The sequence below is a fragment of the Enhydra lutris genome, unplaced genomic scaffold (genome assembly GCF_002288905.1).
Source record: "Enhydra lutris kenyoni isolate GAN:26980312 unplaced genomic scaffold, ASM228890v2 scaffoldscaffold2, whole genome shotgun sequence".
NCBI classification, from domain to species: domain Eukaryota; kingdom Metazoa; phylum Chordata; class Mammalia; order Carnivora; family Mustelidae; genus Enhydra; species Enhydra lutris.
In genome coordinates this window covers 7,690,328-7,713,895 of record NW_019154086.1, presented here as the reverse complement: position 1 = coordinate 7,713,895, position 23,568 = coordinate 7,690,328, and the positions used below count along the sequence as shown (strand labels likewise).

General features: G+C 45.0%; 1 protein-coding gene across 3 annotated transcripts in view; it reads right to left on the bottom strand.

Moving 5' to 3' along the window:
• LOC111147529 (ATP binding cassette subfamily C member 5) overlaps positions 1-23,568 on the bottom strand; it is an 87,831-nt gene that overhangs the window by 2,936 nt on the left and 61,327 nt on the right. For all 3 annotated transcript variants that reach the window (XM_022503597.1, XM_022503607.1, XM_022503617.1), the window contains 9 exons: positions 23,018-23,171; positions 22,804-22,932; positions 19,448-19,634; positions 18,023-18,112; positions 15,535-15,724; positions 12,617-12,776; positions 3,156-3,234; positions 2,031-2,144; positions 1,294-1,458 (listed from right to left, as the gene is read on the bottom strand). In XM_022503597.1, coding sequence (XP_022359305.1) covers positions 1,294-1,458; positions 2,031-2,144; positions 3,156-3,234; positions 12,617-12,776; positions 15,535-15,724; positions 18,023-18,112; positions 19,448-19,634; positions 22,804-22,932; positions 23,018-23,171 — 1,268 coding nt within the window. The remainder of the gene's footprint in view (positions 1-1,293; positions 1,459-2,030; positions 2,145-3,155; positions 3,235-12,616; positions 12,777-15,534; positions 15,725-18,022; positions 18,113-19,447; positions 19,635-22,803; positions 22,933-23,017; positions 23,172-23,568) is intronic.

Here is a 23,568-nt window from a genome sequence, read left to right as displayed (position 1 = left end):
TGGAAGGCAGGCCTGACACATCTGCATCTTCCTTGTGTGGTGGTGATGACTAATTATGCGTTGGGAGGCTGTACGTACAGCCCTTAGCGCAGTGCCTGACGCAGTACGCATTCAATGGAAGTGGCTATTATGGGGGCCTTATTGTTAATCACACAAGACAAGTCACACACTGCAAGTGGCTTGTTGTTTCTGCCAAACCACTAATTTCCTGCCATCCCAGGCGCACACAAAGAAGCTATCTGTCCAACATAAATTTACTTAACATCATAAGTGACATACTTAACATCTACCAGGTGCAAAGAATGTCGCATGGGGCCCTGCCAGGGACCCAGAGACAAATAAGGCATGACCCCTGCCCTTACAGAGTTTACAGTCTAATAGGGGAGAGAGGGCATTAGCCAGTGACCCTCAGAGGAGGCAGAGGAGCTACACGAGAGGTACACAAAGTTTCAGGTAGCAGAGAGTGTCAGGCTGTGGGAACTGTGCCTTTCAGAGGGACAGGCAGCTGCAAGCAGACAGATATGGGGATGTGGCAGAGGGAACAAGAGGAAAAGGCATTGGAAGTACATGGGACTGAGTGAGGAAAGACAAGGAGGGGAGCCAGTTTAGGGGATGCAAGTTTTTTTGTTTGTTTGTTTGTTTGACAGAGACAGTAAGAGAGGGTGCACAAGCAGGGGGAGTGGGAGAGGGAGAAACAGGCTTCCTGCCCAGCAGGGAGCCCAATGCGGGGTTTGATCCCAGGACCCTGGGATCATGACCTGAGCCGAAGGCAGACACTTTTCGACTGGGCCACCCAGGTGCCCCAATGCAAGACTGTTTACAGCCACCGACACCTGCAAGGAGTGAGTGGCAAAGGAAGGTGGCCGCGCTGGGCCAGACTGTGGGAAAGCTTGGAACAGCAGTATAAGAAGTCTGGCACCACTACATGTTTGCGAAAAGCTAACTCAAGGTGGCTGGACTCAGTACACCTTGGGCAATTCCTGTGTATGTGACTTAATTAGTAACTCTGGGCTCTCTGACCTAGGTCAAAATGTCATTTTTATAGGCAAGAAAAAGGCAGGTACCAAAGCAAAATGAGAACCAGTTAAGAGTGCCCCTACTTGATCTAGGGCATGGGAGGGGTTCTGGCTTGGGAGGACTGTATCCCTCCCAGCGGCAGCCAGGTTAGAGTTACTAAGGCTGCTTATCTGAAAGCTAACAATCGCAAGATGCCAATCAGCCCAATCCTGCCAGGGGTCAGTTTCCCCTAGACAAGGCCACATGCCACGTTATGGTCCCTCAGGGGGTGAGTACCTGTCCCTGGGCCAGCACCATAATCCTATCAGAGCCGAGGACTGTATGTAGGCGATGGGCAATGGTCAGCATGGTGCAGTCAGCAAATGCTTCTCGGATGGTCTCCTGGATTAGTAAGTCTGTCTCCGTGTCCATGGCGGCTGTGGCTTCATCAAGAATCAGAATCTGCCACAAAAGAGAGGAGAAAGAGAGATCCAACCAATTCCCTAAGCATTCTTCTCAATCTGCATTTCGAAAGATGTATTTCATTATTTAAGTTTTACACCATACTCTGTTTTTCCTCAGTAGGTACACGCCTATGTAAAAGGACCATCTTGCTTAGAACAGATACAACTTCAAACCTGCGTGTCTGCCTTCCTTTCCACACACAAAAGGATAAGCATGTAACACTGATCTAACAAAACGCTTGCCCCCACTTGCTCAGTGACCCTGAGCATGAATAGAAATCTTTCTGGATCTTCCTTTTCCAGTTACAAAATAAGGGGACTGGATTTGATGGCCTGGAGATCTCTGGGTCTATGGTTTTCAATAGTACTACCACCACTCACTGGCCAGAAACAAAAGTCACCCTTGGAAATGAAAGGCTTGGGGAAGTCTGAAGGCTCAAAAACACCTGTATACCCAGATGGTGTCAAGGTGAATTTAGAAACATCTCTGGGGCCAGGAAAGCCTTTGGACCTCATGGCACGGGGAAAGGTTGTTCTTCCCCTTGCCTGCCACTCCACAGACCGCCGTACCTTACAGTGACGGAGCAAGGCTCTAGCTATGCACAGGAGCTGCCGTTCCCCCACCGAGAAGTTATCTCCATTCTCCATCACTTCAGATTCAAGTTTCAGAGGAAGCTGAGCAATCTAGGGAGAAAGGAAGTAGAGACATGAAGAGTCAAAAAAAAAGTAAATTTAGGGGGGAGAAAAACGGAACTAAATTTTGTCCAAAGTCCAGTGGCAAAAATAAGCTATTCTGAAACAGATGCAACAATGATTAGCCAAGAACGCGGCTCACCTAGAAAGAAGGTATAGGGGTGATGATCACGTGTACTAAGACCCTCATTTTCCAGGACAGTCCCTGTTTCAAGTATACTATTCTGTTAGCCTTATGCCGTTCAAAGGTCTTAAAATTCCAGCATTTTCATATCCCCAAATCCTGTCAGATTGTGGCCCTAATCTTTGGTTCTGAAAATACGGTCATACCCATAGGAGATGGGGAAAGTGAGATCACTCTTTCTGATTTCCAAGGCTCTAAGTTTATGGCTGTCAAACCTGCCTTTATAATAAGCTATAAGCCTATCCTTCCAATGAAATGGTTGGAGGAAGCCCGGTATTATAGTGATAAAGGCAGAACTGACCTAGCTGAAGCAGGGCAGGGGATCCTGAGCTTAAGTCAGCTCAGGGGCATGAGAGATCCCACCCACCCCCGACCCCCCGGTGGGAGGTATCATGGCCTTGGGAGGGTGCATGCTGAGTTACCTAAGAGGTCAGTGATCCCATAAACATGCTGCTGCATGCTTTCTGCAGACATGATACATATCTAGATGCTGCAAAAGCATATTACACCATTATGATGAATAAAACAGAAATGAATGTAAAAGCATTATGTTATTCTGAGTGTTTGTCATTAATATCTTGGTTAATCAATGGGCAGCAAAAGCGCAATATGACCACGGTTGAGAGATACCAACTTTTAAGCCCTTTCTGAAATGCCTGGGAAGGCTTATCTAAAGTGATCCCACACAGACAGCCTGGAAATAAAGGGACAGACCAGGCTGGACAGAGGCAGCCAGGGCAGGCTGGGGAGTGACCTCAGCACTGTTATGGTTCCAACCTTTAAATACCAGTGAAGCGGGCCCTTGGGGCTTTACTTACACATTCTTTCATGTGTGTCCTTTCTAGGGCATCCCAGATCTGGTCTTCAGTGTACTGGTTGAAGGGATCCAAATTTGACCTAGAAAGAAGCACGGGAGGAATTTTCCAGTGATTCAGCGTGTAAGTGACCATACCGCAAAGGCGGTCTGTGGTAGAAGTTTAAACACGCACGGGAAAAGGAGGGATGGAACTCCTCAAGGTCACAGACCACTGGCTCCCTAACCAGCCTTAGGCAGCAGTGAGAAATACTCCTGCCTCCCTGTCCCAGGAATGTATCTGAGAATAGGCTGGGCCGCTCCGTCCTCTTTATAAAACTTTATTTCTTTTAACATGTACTACTTTCATTATGTAAATATTGCAGATCAGTTACAGAAAAATTAAAAAATACAGATACTGAAACATAAAACCAAAACCAATGTTTTCATCACCTCTAATCAGACCCTCAGCAGCAAACACCGTTAGCATTGTGGCACATACAGGTTGAAATACATCTCTCTGTGTGTACAATTTTAGAAAAACAGCCTCTTTCTTCCTGATGCACTAGGGTGAGAGCCTGTCAGAGCAGGCACTCGAGGGTGGTTGGCGGACCAGGAGGAGGAGCCAGTCCAGTGGAGGAGAAAGGAGGGCCTGAAGAGCAACTTAGGGGAAGGAATTTACTGGTGCAGAAAACCAGTTTGGGTACCATTCTTGCTCACTGTACCCACAGTAGCTATCTCGAGAACATTGAGGATGGTACTAAAAGAGCAGGACTCGACATTTCTGGAAATGTTAAGATGGGGGAAACAGCTCTTTGTCATGGAGGAAGTAGGTGGAGAAGTGGTGGTGGAATGGGTAACTGGTGGAAACTGGGAGGTTACATTCTTTTTGGGGCATCTTGTCTCTGTCTAAACATGACATTTACAGGTCTAGTAACCTGAAAGGTATTAGGTGTAATCTGCTTTGCTCATGAACTTGGTCTGCACATATGGGAAACAGGAAAGTCTTCAGGAGAACTTGAGCTCCACATCTCATCTGTCTCCGCGTCTGGGGTTACTAACTCCAGGCACGCAAATGCAAGCAGGACGTTATCCCAGAACTCCACCGAGCCCCGGTTGGCACCTGCCCCGCTCATCCCTTTGGGTCCCCTCTGGACACTTCCAGGAGACTCTAACTGGCTCTGCTCTCTTGTGCCTCTTGCCCTTTGCACGTGGAATATGTGCACCTCTCCTCACCCTTTGGCTTGAGAGACTCTGGCAAAAGCAAGGGCTCTGGGGCCAGACTTGCTGATTCCTACACAGCTCCTATCTACGGCAACTGTGTGGCCCCGACGACGTTAGCCTAACTTCTCTATGCCTCCGTGCCCTCATGTGTGAGACAAGGATCCAAAAGCACCTCCTCCAAAGGTCGGGATGGCTGCATTTCACGTGTAGAAAGAATTCAGAGTGGCCCCTGCTGCATGGTTAGCATTGTGCACGTGGGAGCTATGATTACGATGATGTCATTATTGGCATGCTGTTACTCCTTGGCTAGGATTCCTTCTTGTCCTTCAGGTCACAAATTAGATGCAGAAAGCATCTCCTGACTCTTCAAGCCTGACTTAGGTGTCCTCATGCCCACCCTCTTTATGGCACTTGTCACTCTGTCCATTTGTCTCTGCCCCCATTGCATCAGGGTCCTTGTCTGGATCTTCTTCACTGTTGAATCCCATGTACACTGTCTAATATTTGTTGTCAGAATAAAAGAACATAGAGCCTTACTTGACTTCCTGATAAGAGGCTTAAATGACAATTTAAGCATTTTCTGTCAGGACAGAGGCAAAGAAGAGTGTTGGTACAGGGAGTACGCGCTCCCGTCTATCTAGGCAGACTAGGCTCAAATCCCCACTCTGGTTCTAATCGTCTGCATGACCTTGGGCAAACCATTCCTCAGTCTCCTCTCTATAAAATGGGGATATAGTGACATGACTCCTTAGGCTGCTGTAGACATTAGAGACAGTACCTACAGCAAACATTCACACAGTGGCAGCTGTTAAATGGACAAGGTATATACAGACACATTAGCCGCCTGGTCCAGTGCTTGGTGGTTTTCTGATTTATATTTGGTGCACTTTCCAAGTAGACACAATAATCCCAGGTTCCTGAATACCAGGCTCAAAAAGAGTTCTGATAAAGTCCTATCTGTGCAAAGTCTAGATGGGGAAGACTGATCTTCTATAGACATACCATCTAATATCTGGTATCTCCATAGGTCTATCTCTTAAACAAGAAGGTGGGCCAATTTGCTGATAATCTGAACTGTGAAATGGCAGACCATGGGCTAAGTTTAAGGAGAACAGCACCTGTTTCTAATCACACTGGAAGTCCCTGACCCTCCCTGCCTCTCTAACACTCCAGAGTCTGCACAAAAATCTGGGTTGTCAAGATCAGCGTTTACTGTTCTGTTTTTGTTTTTAAGATTTTACTTACTTATTGAGAGAGAGAGCAAGTGACAGAGAGAGAAAGCATGAGTGGGAGGGTCAGAGAGAGAGGGAGAAGCAGACTCCCTGCTGAGCAGGGAGCCCAGTGCAGGGCTATCCCAGGACCCTGGGATAGTGACCTGAGCTAAAGGCAGATGCTTAACCGACTGAGCCACCCAGGCACCCCTGCCCAGTCCAGTTCTTCATTTTGCCATCCTCCTAACACAGAACTCCTGGTTCTTTGACCCAGTTCCCGGGTCATTGCAGGTGTAATTTGTTAAAATGAGGTCATTCCGGAGTAGTGGAGTAGAGTGGGTCCTTACTCCACTATGACTGGTGTCCTTATAAGAGAGGATCACGAGAAGGCAGAGACATAAAGGGAGAGGACCATGGGACAATGGAGGCAGAGATTGGACAGATGCGCCTATAAGCCAAGGAGCACCGAAGATCACTGGCAGGCCACCAGCAGGCGGAAGAGGCAAGGTAAGCATCCTCCCCTCCACGTCTCAGAGGAGCATGACCCTGCTGATACCTGGATTGCAGGCTTCTAGCCTCTGAAACTGTGAGAGAAGAAGTTCCTGTTGTTTTAAGCCATCCAGTTTGCGCCTCTGCTGTGACCTCCCTAGGACTGAATACAGCCAGGAAGCCCACCACATACCTCTTCTCAGACACAGCAGCACATAGGTGTGAAGCCTACTCACTGGGAAGCCCCCCCATCAGATCCTCTGCGGGAAGACTCAGCAGACACAGGGCAGGCCTGACATTCAGCGCTCCTAGGCCCATCCCACCCAAGGAAGGAGCCTCCAAAAACCAGGCTCTGGGTTCCAAGATATATAAGGAATATTTACACACACCAGGAGGTGGTTTACATACACATTAAGGCACACCAGACCGATCTCAACAGGGAGCTCAGTCAGGAACAGAAGAAAACACACGCTCATTAGAGAAGCCAGATGGCCCTAAGTCTAATCCACAAACAGAAGTGAAAGCAAAGCTATGCATTCACAACATCAGAAGTTTTGGCTGGGTGGATGGAGAGAGAAAGAAAGTCATCTGAACAGGAAGGCACGTATTTTTAGTGGCCAGAACTCCTGGGGTCCTAATGTCACCAGAAGCGCATTTTCATCTTTGGTCCTTCATATTTTCTTTTTAGCAGTATTCTCAGCTTATCTCTTGGCCATGGCTAAAAGAGGGCGAGAATCTCTCTGGGAGCATGAGTGGATACAGGAGTGACTCCCTGACCCGTGGGAAGACACTAGAGCACCACACCGTCCCACAAACCGGATGGGAGCGTCCTGAGCAGCTCGGGCCTCTGCAGGGCACCCGGGACCCACCGACTTCCTGCTAATGGGAGCTGAAGGAGAACTCAAAGTAGTTATTCAGAAATATGGACTGCTTTTGGCCTTTAGTTGTTAAGTGTAAAATGAGGTAGAAAAAGGCTAGAGGTGGGAAAAGGGACACCGCGGGGAGGAGAGTAAATGAGAGGGACTCAACAGAGCAGCAGAGAGTGTGTGACTTTTTTTTTTTTTTTTCAAGATAAAGGAGGACTATGCGAATCTAGAAGCAGATGAGGAGATTTTGAAGATGCTGGAAAAAGAAAGGTAACAAATGTCAAGGGCCCCGGGGCGCCTGGGTGGCTCAGTCATTAGGCGTCTGCCTTTGGCTCAGGTCATGATCCCATGACCATTTTTTTATTAAAAAAAAAAAAAAAAAAAAGTAAAATAAAAGTCAGGGCCCCCAGGGAAGCAGGCTTCGCTCTGGTTGTTGGAAAGACGGAATACCTTCTAAGGTCGAGGTGGAGAGTGGGTACTGTGAGAACTCCAGGAGGTGACGGAGGACACACTCTCAGGCACATGAGAGCACCCACAGCCAGGGTTCAAACGCCTATCTTTGGGCAAAGTATCTCACCTCTCAGGGTTTTGCTTTCTTCATCTATAAAATCGGCACAATAACAGTACCTCCTTCTTGGGGTTTTAAGTATTTGATGAATTAATACAATTAAAATGATTACAACAACATCTGCCACATACTAAGTTCTCAATAAGCTCAGCGACTTCCGTTATTGTTGTTCTTTAGAACAACACTGTCTGGCACAGATTGACCTTTCCCCTTGTTTTTTTGTTTTTAAAGATTTTATTTTATTTATTTGACAGAGAGACAGCAAGAGAGGGAACACAAGCAGGGGGAGTGGGAGAGGGAGAAGCAGGCTTCCCACCGAGCAGGGAGCAGGTCTCGATCCCAGGACCCTGGGACCATGACCTGAGCCAGAGGCAGATGCTTACTGACTGAGCCACCTGGGCAACCCTTCCCTTGTTTTTTAAAGATAATTTTTTTAAACAGCCAATTTAGGTTCATAGTAAAACTGAGAGGAAGGTAAAGATTTCCCATCTGCCTTGCCCAGAATGACTTAGCAAATGTTGGATAAAACCTAGTGTTCTTGATTAGTTATTCTAGACTTCACATTACTTTCTGATATTGAGACTAAAAAGCTTTTGGGAAATTCCAAGTTCCACAGAAACAAAGACTATATATTAAAATAAAAAAATTAAAAAAAAAAAGGAAGGAAAAGAGAGAGAGAAAGAAAAAGGAAGAATGAGGAAAGGGGGCGTCCTTCAACAAGAGAGTAATTCAGAGACAACGATGAGACCTAGAGATTCTAAGAGAAGCTGCTTCAAAGTTAGAACAGCTTCCATTCCCTCTAGAGGGCTAACGGCTTCTGTCTGAAGGGGTCTGGGCCCAGAATGAACCAAAGCAGAATGGGTCAGTTGTGCTCAGTAATTTTTGCTGTGATTTTGACTTGGGAACAGAAACATTCCTCAAAAGTAAAAAAAAAAAAAAAAAAAAAAGTAATGGGCAGATGGAAACGGAGTGAGGATGTGTGACTAGGAAGAAATGAGAACACTGCTTCTTGTAATGAATGGCCACCAAGCAGAGATACTCCAGGTGATGAAAAGATGCCCGGTCCCTATAAGCAGACCGAGACTCATAGACAGAGTGACAGCTGAGGACGACTAGTCTTACTGAGAGGCAGATTAACCACCAGCCAAGGTGAGACTTAAACTGTCCCCAAGGATGGAATGACTCCAGCAGCAGGGGCTGGTTAGGGCAGAGGAGAGGGATCTCAGAAAGCACAGGGTCCTCTGGGGAAGGGAAAGGAAGGTACTGCCAAGGCTGTGAAAGAGGAAGGTCAGCAAAAATGTTCAGGGTAAACCACAACGGCCAAACTATGGAAAGAGGCCAGATGTCCACTGAAGGATGAACGGATAAAGAAGATGTGGTATATATCTACAATGGAGTATTATGCAACCATCAAAAAATGAAATCTTGCCATTTGCAACAATGTGGATGGAACTAGATAGCAAAAGTAAGTTAATCAGAGAAAGACAATTATCATATGATCTCACTGATATGTGGAATTTAAGAAACAAAGCAGAGGATCATAGGGGAAGAGAGGAAAAAGTGAAATGGGACAAAACCAGAGACTGAGATAAACCTTAAGAGACTCTTAATCTCAGGAAACAAACTGAGGCTTGCTGGAGTGGAGTGGGGTGGGATGGGGTGGCTGGGTGATGGACACAGGGGAGTGTATGTATTGTGGTGAACGCTGTGAATTGTCTAAGACTGCTGAATGACAGACCTGTACCCCTGAAACAAATAATACATTATATGCTAATTTAAAAAAATACATATTAAAAAAAATGTTTAGGGTTGGGATAAAAATAAACCTGTTGTCTTAGAGGGCAAAAGGGCAAAAGGCACAAGAAAGGGACTAGCTGGAAAAGGGAGGGCTGGATGAAGCTACTGAAATGGACCGAGAGTCCAGCTAGTCTAGGGAGCAGTATGGCCCCAAATGATCCGGTCTGTGATTCAGATTATATTTGTATGATAACAAATCAGACATTTTTATCTCATTACCTTAAGTTTTGATTTTGGTTTTACCTTGCTTTCACTCTGAGAGATCCTTATGGTTTTTTCTTTTTAAAGATTTATTTATTTGAGAGAGAGAGAACAAGTGGGAAGGGCAGAGGGAGAGAGAATCTGCGCTGAGCTCAGAGCCTGATGCAGGACTCCATCCCACGACCTTGAGATCACAACCTGGCAGAAACCAAGAGTCAGACGCTCAACTGACTGTGCCACACAGGGCCTTGAGAGTTCCTTATGTTTTAACTGCATGTTGGTATCTCAAGGAGGTGGATCCACCCTTTACTGATGGCTAATGGCAATAAAGATAGTTTCCATGTTCAGGGTCTCTGGGAGACCACTGAGAAATAGCTGATCTATCCTGCCCTTGCCTTGGGAAACTATTTATAGGCTTTCTAATTTTCTAAGAAAAGCAAAAGAGCACCAAAGCTGAATGTTCTTTGGGATTTATATGAGACCTGAGAGGATAAAGGGAGAAAGACGGTAGGTCTGGGATTTAATTTGTCCTCAGGCTCTACTCCTGACTTAAAAAGATAAAATTACAGCTGGCAGAACATGAAACTGATATGATTTCCTAAATTTGTACAGTTGACTGCCCAAATAGTCTGAGCTCAGTAACTAAAAACTCTGGGCAGTAGCATACCAACTGTAAGCTTGTCTATCAAGCAGCATCATGTCTCTAGAGCTGGTAACAAATGGCCCGACTCCCAGGGAAGCTGCACTTCCCTGAGTTTCTACGAACAGCGGTTGCACATGCCAGCAGGCCAGTTCTTTTTTTTTTTTTTTTTTAATTTTTATGTATTTATTTATTTATTTGACAGAGATCACAAGTAGGCAGAGAGGCAGGCAGAGAGAGAGGAAGGGAAGCAGGCTCCCTGCTGAGCAGAGAGCCCGATGCGGGGCTCAATCCCAGCATCCTGGGATCATGACCTGAGCCGAAGGCAGAGGCTTCAACCCACTGAGCCACCCAGGCGCCCCCAGCAGGTCAATTCTTAACCATCAATTCTCGTATACGTGCTGCCCAAACAAGCACTTAACCATTCACTCTAGAAGTCCCTGATTCACAGCCCCAAACGAAGAGCTGTGAAATTTACAAACGAAAAGTAAGGCTTCTTGGTGGCAATGCATTTAAGAGAGTCAAGTTCAATACATTGCTTTTCTTAATTCTATTCCAAATGATAATGAAAAAATTGTTCTTTTGTCCTGAGCCAGAAATTATAAGGCCAGTTAAATTCTCAAAGACATTCTTGTGGCATCTAAAAATAGGAATTTACAGGAGAGAAGAGCAGATTGGCAACACCTCTTGACTTCTTCTTTTTTTTTTAATATTTTATTTATTTATTTGACAGAGATCACAAGTAGACAGAGCAGCAGGCAGAGAGAGAGGAGGAAGCAGGCTCCCCGCTGAGCAGAGAGCCCGATGCGGGGCTCGATCCCAGGATCCTGGGATCATGACCTGAGCCAAAGGCAGAGGCTTAACCCACTGAGCCACCCAGACGCCCCCACCTCTTGACTTCTTAATTTTAGACCCGAGTCTTCAATAAATTCTAATTCTCTTCTGACATTTGTTTGACCTTGTTATCTCAGGACCCAAAGAGAATGACTGAGCATCATCAACAGATCCAATCTATGCTGCCCAAATTCATTAGTGTTTAGAGAAAATGCCAAAATAATATACCCAAGTGTGTTGACCCTACAATGGGGATGGTGAGAATTCACTCTGTCTACCAAACCTCCTTGAATCAGTGAGTTCAGGTGCTATTTCCAAAGAAAGGGAGGGGACCTAATTTTAAAGACAAGTCCATGGTTATTTGAAATTAAGTTGGTACCAATTTTTCTGAAGACTGCTAAAAATTAAAGAAATTTAATTTAATTAAAAAAAAATAGAAGTCCAATCTAGGTCAGCTATATAGTTAAAGCTATTTTTAGTTCAAAAGATAAGCAACTTGAATAGACATGTATAGGAATTATAGAAACCCACTGTTTCAAGGAGGCAAAAGCTTAAGACTAAGGGTGAGGGTGGGATAAGGTATAGGGAAAGTCAATTGGATTAAATATATGTCTTTCTTAGTTACTATTTTAACAGGTCAAGAGAAAGAATCTTAGGAGCGCCTGGGTGGCTCAGTTGTTAAGCGTCTGTCTTCAGCTCAGGTCATGATCCCAGGGTCCTGGGATCAAGCCCCAGTGGGGAGTCTGCTTCTCCCTCTCCCTCAGCTCCTTCCCCCTGGCTCATGCACTCTCTCTCTCGAATAAATAAATTAAATCTTAAAAAAACAAGATGGGATCAGGAGGGAGACAAACCCTAAGAGACTCTTAATCTCAAAAAACAAACTGAGGGTTGCTGGGGGACCAGGGGGTGTATGTGGAGAGGGTGGTTGGGTTATGGACATCGGGGAGGGTATGTGCTATGATGAGTGCTGTGAAATGTGTAAGCCTGACAATTCACAGACCTGTACCCCTGGGGCAAATAATACATTATATGTTAATAAAAATAATTAATAAAAAAAGGAGGAATTTTATCTTAGGCACCCTGGCAGATTTCAGCGAGAGAGAGAGACATCATTCCAGAGTCAGAATCAAAGGTGCGGCAAGATACTGTAACACGAAAACCCATGAGTGATAACAATGCCTGAAAACTGCCATGAGAACTGCAAGTTGGAGCACATGTAGGACAGATGACAATACGGAGTGGAAGGAATACAAAGGGTGATGGGATGAGGCTGACGAGCTGCTACTGTCCACTGCCACCATGTGCCGGGGTTGGTGACTGCATAATTTGTGCAACTTCTTCATTCTCCACAATGACAGCCCTTAGTAGTGTCCCCATTTTACAGATGAGGGAGTGAGCTTAGGTTCGGTCAGATAACTTGTCTGAAGTCACAGAGCAGAGATCTGAGCCCAGATCTCTCTGACTTCTTCACCACGTGCGGCAGGGCGCTCAGCCCCCGTTTTGTGGAGCTGCCCCTTCCTTCTGCAGGGAGAAGTACACGGTGGTGGGAAGAGCACTAGACTAGAGGTCCCTTGATCTCAGTCCTACACGGAGGCTCTCCTGTGCCCACCTGGCTTCAAAATGCAGCACGGAGCCCACGGCTGCTTGGGTCCTCACCTGACAGTGCCACTGAACAGCACTGGCTCTTGAGGAATAATGGACAGCTTGCTTCGGAGGTCAGCAAGGCCAATATCACTGATTCTCACGCCGTCGATCTTGATGCAGCCTCCAGATAACTCCACCAGACGGAAGAGGGCCATCCCCAGAGAGGATTTCCCTGAGGAGTCAAAAAACATGCAGAAAAGTAGCTCAATGAGCAAATTTTGTGAAAACAGAAATTGGTTTCAAACCTCCACCACCACCCCGGGGCAAAATCATCCATTTTTCTAGCTCTATTCAATTATTATTTCATCTGATTAACTAGGATGATGTAGAAAGTGATAGCCAGAAACAGAAAAAAATGCACTGTATATACAAAAATATACATTTAAATCACACAGCTTCAGCCTAAGGAGTCTGAGGTGCTACCACACTTTCATGAGAGTAAATTAGAACAACGCCTGCTTTTCACACTGTGAGTGGGTGCACGGGCTTTCACACATCTCAGGCAAAGTGAGGAGAACAGAGTTCTTAGAGCCAGCAGCTAGGAGCAAACGGGAGGACAGGATGTTTTCTCTCTCTCCTGTCCCCTTACAGTAGGTGAGAAAGAAACAAAACAAGACCTCCTACCATTCTTGCTTAAGCACAAAGGGAAGGAGTAAATATGTGTTGTAGTTGACTCTATCATGATAAGGAACTGTGATAGAAAAGTGGGTCTGAGGGGCGCCTGGGTGGTCCAGTTGGTTGAGTGTCTGCCTTCAGCTTGGGTCCTGATCCTGGGATCCTGGGATGGAGCCCTGCATTGGGCTCCCTGCTTGGCAGGGAGTCTGCTTCTCCCTCTGCCCCTCCCCCATGCTCATGCTTTCTCTAATAAATAAAATCTTAAAAAAAAAAAGGAATCACCATGCTGTTAAAAAAAAAAAAACCAAGTTGTTCCACTTTGACAAAAGATGCTAGCCAGGCTGGAAGATTTAATAGTTCTCTGAAGCTGGAGATATGCTAATAAGATGGATGGATATGCTTATCCATCCACTGATGGATATGCTAATAAGAGAGGCCATGAAGTCCTTGTAGTGATGTCCTTGACTGTGGCCACGGCAGGGTAAGGATCTAAGAGCCTCTGAAAAAGCTCGTTAGGGTTAGAGTTTAGACTTTGTAAGTCAGGCTATTTAAATAATTACTTTATTTTTTCCTGTTTTTCTCCTGTAACTACTTATGGCTTTATAGCCCCCCCCTTTTTTTAAGATTTTATTTATTTATTTAAGAAAGAGAGAACATGAGAGGGGAAGGAGCAACGGGACAAGCAGACTCCGCACTGGGCATGGACATGGAGCTCAATCTCATGACCCTGAGATCATGACGTGAGCCAAAACCGAGTCAGATGCTCAACAGACTGGGCCACCCAGGTGCCCCTGGTTTAATGAAGTCTTAATGAAGAGCTCAGTCTGTCTTACCTGTATTAAGGGGAATCACAGGAGAGGGACATCAGTCAGAGCTTTCAGGAGAGCAGGGTACCCCTGGGAGCCAATGTAGTAGAGGGAATTTGAGGGAGAAAGCAAACAAAGAGCTTTGGGGACAGCCACCTTCCTGGACTAAAAATTCTCTTGCAGTGTAAAAATCCTACAGATATTGTATTGTTCTGACATGAAAAAATTCCTTCAAACAGGAAGCAGGAAATGGCTTTTTCTTCTCTTCTTAGCAGGTTCTTTAAAGTAAACTGGCCAGAAAAGATACAAGAGGTTTGGTTTTATTTTTAATGGAAAGAAACAAAGCTAGAAGAGTTTTGACAAGGAAGCAACGAGCCCCAAAAGCTGATGCAAAGTGAACCAGAGAGACTTCTTATACCAGGTGAAGTGGTCAGTAAATGAAAACAAGCCTCAGTCTTTGAAATGTTATTCAGGAAGGAAAGAGGGAAGGAAATGAATTACTCAAATCCTGACCCTAGAAATCCAAAGAGCATAGAAGTAATAGGATTCTTAAGTGCGAAGTAGAACGCCTAAAATAAGAGCCAATTCTCTACTTCTTTGCAACTGATGTCAGATCAAGAAAATAATTTCGGTCTTCAAAGAACACAGGTTCCTTTTTAGAGCTACATTAGTGTCCGATAAATACAAGGCACCACTGGCATTATGTCACAGACGACTTACATCTTTTGAGTGTTTTGACCTCACAGAAATAAGGATATTCACTGCAGTACTACTTGTAATAGTGAAAACCTGACAACCTCAGTGCCATATAACTGGAGACTGGTTACATAAAAATTGTGGTATCTCATAAAATGGAATTTTATATCCTGCTGCATAGAATTCATGTCACAGGCTATTAATTGACATGGAAAAATATTTGGTAGATTTAAAGGCAGGCCATGAGACAGTGTGTGTAAAATGACCCCATTTTTGTAAACATATTTATTGATAGAAAAAGTCTGACAAGGAGCAGGTCTGGCTCAGTTGTTTGGGTGGCTACCTTCAGCTGAGGTCATTATCTCAGGGTCTGGGAGGATCTCAGCAGGGAGTCTGCTTCAACCTGTCCCACTGCCCCTCCCCCTGCCTGTGCTGTTGCTCTCTTCCAAAAAAATAAATAAAATCTTAAAAAAAAGAAAAGTCTGATAAGATACCCACCAAAAAATATTAACGGCAACTATCTCTGGGTAGTGGAGTTATGGGTGCTTTTCCCCTTTTGTACTTCGCTATATATTCCAATTATTCTGCATTGAGAATGTATACTTTTATGACCAGAAATAACACTAAGTGTAACAAAAGCAGGGTTGAGAATACACTGAGAAAATTGGCTTCAGGGAGACCTTAGCCATCACTCATTAATATGGGGCTGATTTGAAGGCATGAGAGGGATATTCAATAAACAATAAATCATGGGCCCCACGCTCAACTCTGATAGGTTCCAATATTTCTCCAGAGGCCTTGGCTCACTCTTACCTGATCCGGTCCGTCCCACGATGCCAATCTTCTCCTTGGGTTTGATCGTGAAGGATACTTTCTTCAGAACCAGAGGGAGATTTTCTTGGTACCTCATTTCTGCATTCTCAAAGCTCACCTCTCCTTCCTGGGGCCAGTCAGGGGAGGGAGCCTTGTTCTTAATCCTGGCAGGTGCTTCCAAAGAGAGAGTCTGGGGAGACAGAAGTGGCTGGGTCAGACTGACCAGATTCTGTGGGAGCTGCAAGGCTTTCAAAGAGAACTAAAACCCAGACAGCCACAGCAGCCACATAGAAGCAGCCACTGCCCTCTTCCCTTCTCACGGAAGATGCCCTTGGCAGTAAATGCTTATCACCACTAAACCACACAGAGTGCAATGGAGACTAACTTTATACTTAGCAGTTTACAGTGGCAGCTAAGCAGCATCTTGGGGAGGGCAGTGGCCTTCCAACTGTCTTCTGTCTTATGGAATTTCTTCACAAAACTGTGGTCTTGGAGGCCAAGGGTGTGGCATGAGGCATTCCACAGCTCCTCAAACAGACCACTTTTTATTGGAATTCTTTCAGAATACTCTACTTGAGACAAGATTCCACCATTTGAAAGCCAATGGCCTAAACCCAAAGGAAGGAAACTACCATTTACTGAACATTGCATCAGATCCTGGCATTCTGACATGTCAGTCACCCCAGGGGACATGGGCTCGAAGCCCAGTCTGCCACCAATCGCTATGTGTTCTGGATAGATCACTTCTTCACTCTAGGTCTTAGTTTCTTTTCTGTAAGTCATGGGGACCAGATTAGAGAATCGTGGAAATCCATTTAGCTTTTAAAATGTTCTCCCTGTCCCACTGCCCCTCCCCCTGCCTGTGCTGTTGCTCTCTTCCAAATAAATGTTTGGGTGATGTGACTGCTTGGGTAGTTTTTGTTAGTTTTTGTTTGGTAGTTTTTGTTACCAACAGTCCCATCTTGTAATGTTTGAAAATTCTCTGGCAACTAATCACGGGACCTTAACAGCCTCCTAGGGCAGTGAAAGCCAATGGTGGTGGAGCTCTAGGCAGGGATGGGGGTGTGGGGCAGGGCAGGAGGGTGGGTGGAGACTGACATCATGAACTCCAAACTAGAAGGGCTTCATGTTGGCAGAGGCATCCAGGTTGGGCATGGCGGTGAGAGCCAGTCCTCAGAAATGTGACTGGTTTGTGCAGGGTCCCCTCTGCTACAGCTGACCATCACCCTGACCTCTTCAGCAAGAGACTCTCACCAAAAGCAATATTAAATCAAACACTACATACCCACAGATACACCCACATACTGTCCACAGACATGGGCACTGGGCAAAGAAGCCAATGGATAATAAATAAAATAAAATAAAAATAAAATAAAAGGAATAGCTATTAGCAGATATCTGTCTGCCATGGATAGCTATGTGTCCTTCTTTCTGAGAATAAGAATTCGTAAGTTTAAGCAATGTCTTACAATTAATGAGGATCATTGTCAAAACAGTTCAGGGAAGCATGTCTGCTGGAAAATGCAGTTTACATAATATGCTAGTTCTCAGTGGATAAGGGTAGTTTTTCAAAACTCTGTTTCTAAGTCAATTATTTGGAAATTGGGATATATTATATTCTTCTCACATAAACCATGATCTAAATGCTGATAAATCTTTGGGCAGTTCACAAAATATGTAACTGCTCTGAACTGAGTTACCCTCGAGACCCTTAACTACCTGTGACTCTGCTTTTCTCTTCAGAAAACCACTTTCAGTGTCCCAGCTAGGACATGACCTGGCCACAAGGCGCTGTCCTGAGGTGGCACTGAAGGGTTACTGAGGGAAGGTGGGAAGAGTCGGTTCATCTCAGTATCAATGAAATTAACTGGTTTCTAAACCAGGAATGCAGTTTAGAATTGGCCATGGAGCTTCCAAAACGTCAGATGCCTGGGTTGACGGTATCAGATCAGAATCTCCAGAGATGAGGCCCACGTCTGTCTCTACCTAGAGCTCAGTGGGGGATACCGATGGCCATCCTTGGTTAAGGACAAGTGAACTAGGGGCGCTTGGGGGGCTCAGTCTGTTAAGCATCTGCCATCGGCTCAAGTCATGATCCCGGGGTCCTGGGATGGAGTCCCGCACCGGGCTCCCCACTCAGCGGGGAATCTGCTTCTCCCTCTGCCTCTCCTCCAGCTTATGCGCTCTCTGTCTCTCAAATGAATAAATAAAATCTTCAAAAAGAAAAAAAAGAACAAGTAAACTAGTTAAAAAACTACATGGCTTTATATGGCATAAGGAAAATGACCTACATTCTTAGACACAATTCATAAAAACATTTAGAAAGTCTTAAGATAATCTCTTCTCCATTGCACACAGGCTGAAGAGACTGCTGGTCCTCGCCTGTGAGAAAACAAGCATCCTCCTTGCACCTCCACCTGAGGCAGCAAAAGGGTAAAAGGACCCCACAAAGGATCAAGATCACAGTAAAAGGCTTTCGCATCCTGACCTTGATGTAGTGGTTGATCCTTTCCACTGAGGTGAAGCGGGCTTCTGTCTCGGATGCCAGTCTAACAGTGAACTGGAACAGCCCGGTTAACTGATAATGGAAAGCAAAATCCAGGAAGGAATTCATTACGAATACATGTCAGGCCAACGCTAGAAAACCTCTTCTACCTAGGGGATTACAGCTCAATACCCCAGTGAGCCGGGCACCTGCAGCAGCTAGTTGAACAGACTGAGTCATTCTCAAAATGTTTAACACAATGGCCATTATCCCCCAATCAACAGCAATTCTCAGTGAAGGTAGGTGGTATTGTGAGACTGCTGGCACTGACCCCTCCTGCCTCCGAGGGCTTTCCATCCATCTTTACACTTCCAGTACACACATCTGCAGCTGAACAACTTCTGGGCTTCCTTCCGAGCAGCCCGCACCTGCTCGGGCAGCCACAACTAATGGAGAGATGTATTGCCCTGAGACCAACTAGTGAAATGTAGATTCCCTGGGCATCTCAGACTGAGGACCCTGAACCCTGCTACAGAGAACACATATCCTTCCCCTTCCAGTGATCAAGTAATTCTATATAACTTGGACAGACATCTTTGGGAATCTGCGAAGATACATGAGCTCTTCTTGGTTTTCTTTGCCTACTTACTTGTTTTGGTCTTTCTGACATTTGGAAAAATGTCAGACATATACAGCAGTCAAAAGGACAGTATAATGAACTCCATGACCTTAACAACCTGTCAACTTAGAGACAATATTGTTTCGTCTATAGCACACCACCCCTCTGCATCATGGGAAAGCAGATCCCAGACATCCTATCCTTTCAACCTTAAATATTTCAGCTTGGAACTTTCTAACATATAAAGACTCTTTAAAAACACAATACCATTGTCCAATACCATGATGACATCTTAAAAATTAGTAATAATTCCTTAACATCTTCAAATACTTAGTGCTCAAGTTCCCAACTGTTCTCTGAGCTATTTAAAGAAAGACCCATAAACGATCCCTAGGGGCCGGGTCTACATATGTAACGGTTTTGGGAAAATCTGGGGCCTGAAAATAAAATGCATATAAGAAGCATAATGAGGACATAGTATTTCTTAGAAGACCAGGAAGAGGCCAGAGATGAGAGAGTGGTGAACATAGAAACCTGTAATTAAGAAACCATTTTCAAAATCGTGTTTATTTATAAATAAATGGCACCTATTTCTTAAACACGTGCAACCGACTTAAATTCCTTTGTTCCTATATACCACTCGTACCTCTCTCCCATCTTCCCCGCCCCGGCCAAGTCCAGGCTGTCACTAAGAATGCCGGTGGGCAGAAGCTCTAGGAGTCTCAAAGGCTGAGGCAGAACCCCCTACCATGCCTCTCCTAGGCCAGCACAGGACTCAAGTGAGCATAAGTTCCATTCCTGAGACTGACCTGGACGGCGTAGGAGATGGCAAGACCCGAGTAGGCGGGGGGAATCTGCCCGTGCATAAGAACGATCATCAGCCCGGTGGTGGTGATCAGGGCAATGCTGATCAGGTCCAGCCGCACAGCCAGCCACCGCATTGCACACGTGAACAGGAAGAAAGGACCTTGGTTGTTATCCAGGAGCTCCTGGTACCTGTGAGAGTGACAGAACACCTGACAGGCAAACAAAGTACCACAGGACCCTGAGAGCGGGTGATGTCACTGCTCTGGTGGGAATTACGGACAGAGGAACAACTTGTGAGTACTTCCTGTCTGTCGTTAGGAGGAGGATACGGAAATCAAAGGACTACAGAGTATTCCAGGCTCCGCACACAGAACGACTTGGGGTTTTCTAGTTTTACCCCTTCAAAGAAACATGTTCCAAGATGTTAGGGAAAAACATGTTAATGACAGAATGAATGCACAGGGAAAGGAGACCAAATAAGAGGCTGGCTAAGCTTTAGAAAAATGTCTTAGGTCAGGGGTTCCTTCCTCAAGGGGACAGGCTACACAGGCAAACTGCAGAAATGCCCTCAGACCTGGAAGATAAACTCGAAGACTGAAAATGGCTAAGTGGAAAACGTCTGTGGACGCACTGCTGTTGGGCAAAATGGTACTTGTTTCCAAGGCTGTGGAGCACAGAACCACAGCACAAACTGCAGCAAAAGAGACCTGGATAAACTCTGCCACTGAAGGAGGGAGACACGACTGTCACCAGGGGTCCTAGAGAGTGGATCAGACCCCATCCAAAGGCCTGGGTGTCACACATATAGTTAGAACCCCAGAGCAGGAAGTCCTGCCAGGCAAATGTGTTTTGTTTTAAAAAAAAAAAAAAAAAAAAAATCTCTTCCTCTTTATATATTTGGAGAAAATTTAGGAAATGCAGTAAAGAAAATATAGTATTCTCACCACTCAGGGTTAACAGTCTGTCATATCTTCTCCCAGCATTTTTTCCAATACACTTAAATGTAGGTGTGTATGTATATACACATGCATGGAGTCTATTTTACTGTTCTTCTCTTAAAGCAAAGATTATTTTTCTGAGTTGTCTAACCTAAACTTTTTTATTTAAATTTGATTATTAATATAAATGCATTCGTTTCAGAAGCAGAGTTCAGTGATTCATCAGTTACATATAACATCCAGTGCTCATTACATCATGTGCCCTCCTTAATGCCCATCACCCTGTTACCCCACACACCTCCCCTCCAGCAACCCTCAGTTTGTCTCCTATGGTTAAGAGTCTCTCATGGTGGGGGGTCTGGGTGGCTCAGAGGGGTTAAGCCTCTGCCTTCAGCTCAGGTCATGGTCTTAGGGTCCTGGGATGGAGCCCCGCATCAGGCTCTCTGCTCAGCGGGGAGCCTGCTTCCTCCTGCCCCGCCGCCTGCCTCTCTGCCTACTTGTGATCTCTCTGTGTGTGTTAAATAAAAATCTTTAAAAAAAAAAGTCTCTCATGGTTTGTCTCCCTCTCTGATTTCACCTTGTTTTATTTTTTCCTCTCTTCCCCTACATGCATCTGTTTTATTTCTTAAATTCCACATATGAGTGAAATATAATTGTCTTTCTCTGACTGACTTATTTCATTTAGCATAATACCCTCTAGTTCCATCCATGTCGTTGCAAATGGCAAGATTTCTTTTTTTTTTGATGGCTGAGTAATATTCCATTGTATGTATATACCACATCTTCTTGATCCATTCATCTCTTGATAGACATCTGGGCTCTTTCCATAGTTTGGCTATTGTGGACAGTGCTGCTATAAACATTGGGGTGCAGGTGCTCCTTTAGAATACTATATTTGTATCTTTGGGGTAAATACCCAGTAAAGAAATTGCTGAGTCATAGGGTAACTCCATTTTCAACTTTTGAGGCCCTTTTTTAGGGGGGAAGGGGGAGATTAAGAGAGCCAGTCGGGGTGGGGGAGGAGGGACAGAGGGAGAGGGAGAGAGAATCCCAACCAGGCTCTAGGCCCAGCACAGAGCCAGACGTGGGGCTTGGTCTCAAGATTATGACCTCAGCCAAAATCAAGAGTCAGACACTCAACCGACTGAGCTACCCAGGCACCCCTAAACTAAGCTTTCTATTCTAGGTTTTCTTTTTAAAATTAATTACTTAATTTTTGGAACAGACATTAATTAGCTTTTGGAATAGACAATATATACATAGGATAGAATATCTATATGGCATAAAAAGTTTTACCAATAGAAGTCAGTTTCTTTTTTTTTTTTTAATTTTTATTTATTTATTTGACAGAGATCACAAGTAGGCAGAGAGGCAGGCAGAGAAAAGAGAGAGAGGAGGAGGAAGCAGGCTCCCTGCTGAGCAGAGAGCCCAATGCGGGGCTCAATCCCAGGACCCTGAGATCATGACCCAAGCTGAAGGCAGGGGCTTTAACCCACTGAGCCACCCAGGCGCCCCTAGAAGTCAGTTTCTGTCCTGCCCATGCAGCTATTCAGTTCCCCTCTCCAGCGGCAACTAGTACTTCCTGAGTATCCTTTCAGACATGTTCTAAATGTTATAGGTACAAACACATACGTAAAAGGGAACATACCATACACACACTTTGTACCTTGTTCTTTCACAAATGTGTTTTAGAGATCGTTCCATATCAGTACCTATAGAACTGTCCCATTCTTTTTTAAGATCTACCTATTTGAGAGAGAAAGCGTGTGCACGAGTGGTGGGTCAGGGCAGTGGGAGAGGGAGAGAATCTCCAGCAGACTCCCCATTGAGCACAGAGCCCAATCAATGCAGGGCTCGATCTCACAACCCTGAGATTTTGACCTGAGCCAAAATCAAGAGTCAGATGCTTAACCCACTGAGCCACCCAGGTGGCCCATCTCATTCTTTTTAAGGTCCATGTAATATTCTATATGGGAGGACCAAAGCTTATATACCCAGCTCTCTCTGCAAGGACATTTAAGTTAGTTCCAATCTTGTTAATACAAATCTCCACAATGACTATGTACATACATTTCTCAACTAAATAATATTCAGCAGCTAAAATATCAGTCTAATGTCAATGACCATCATTGTTCAAAAAAAAAAAAAAGAAAGAAAGAAAGAAAGAAAAGAAAACCTCCTTCAAACATTCCATTTGGAGCCCAAAGCCAATAGACTCCAAACCAATGTTTTTGTCTTCTCATTTGCTTAGAAAGGAGTTCCAGCAAGTGAATGAATTTTAGTCAGAGACCATTGTACCAGTAATACTCTCGGTAATGAGCTTTACAATCTCTAACTCTGGCCTTAAAGGGCCTCTTAGACTTATTCAGTGCAGGGATGCTGACTCCCCTTTGCACCCTCCCGCTGCCATCAGCACTGACCTGTGCAGAAATTCCTGCCCTTTGTTGTAGGCATGGATGGTGGCAAGGCCCTGTATGCTGGATGTGATGTGGGAGAGGAAAGGGGACTGTGTGATATTGTCCAGACGTTTCAGCTCTCGAATCAGGACCCTAGAGAGAGAACGAGTTCTGAGTCACAGCGGTAGACAGACAACCCTGGCTTCATCCCTGGAAGACATGAACATCTCTTGTTTACCTGGAGACAATGTGCAGAACTGAGAAGAGGATGAAGAGGGGCCCCACCGCCACCAGGAACCATGGGAAAACCCCAGCGATCATTCCAACACAGAAGAACACAAGGATGACATTCTGGATGAACATCTCGGCCTGGAACGGCAGGCGTACATCGACTGGGGAGACAACAAGGGAACAAATGTCAGACAGCTGGGAACTACACACAGGAAAAATGAGACCGCAGTTTTTAAAAAACACAAAGAGGTTCCACAAACTCTCTATCTGAACTGTATGTGTTGTCTTTCAAAGCAGAGAAAAATCTAGAAACCTGGTTGATCGAATTCTTCTTGTCCCAAGGAAATCTAAATGATCTTTCTCCCCCAGGCCCTCTCCTGGGTTTAGGAGGCAACCCAATCCCTTTAAACAATTTTCTCCTTAAAAGTAATATATGTTTGTTGTAAAATATTTGGAAAATAAGTATGCAAGAAGGAAACATAATCTTTAATCTTACCAATACCAATAAACTGCTGCTAACATTTGAGAAGTTTTTACTATGGAAAAATTTAAGCATAC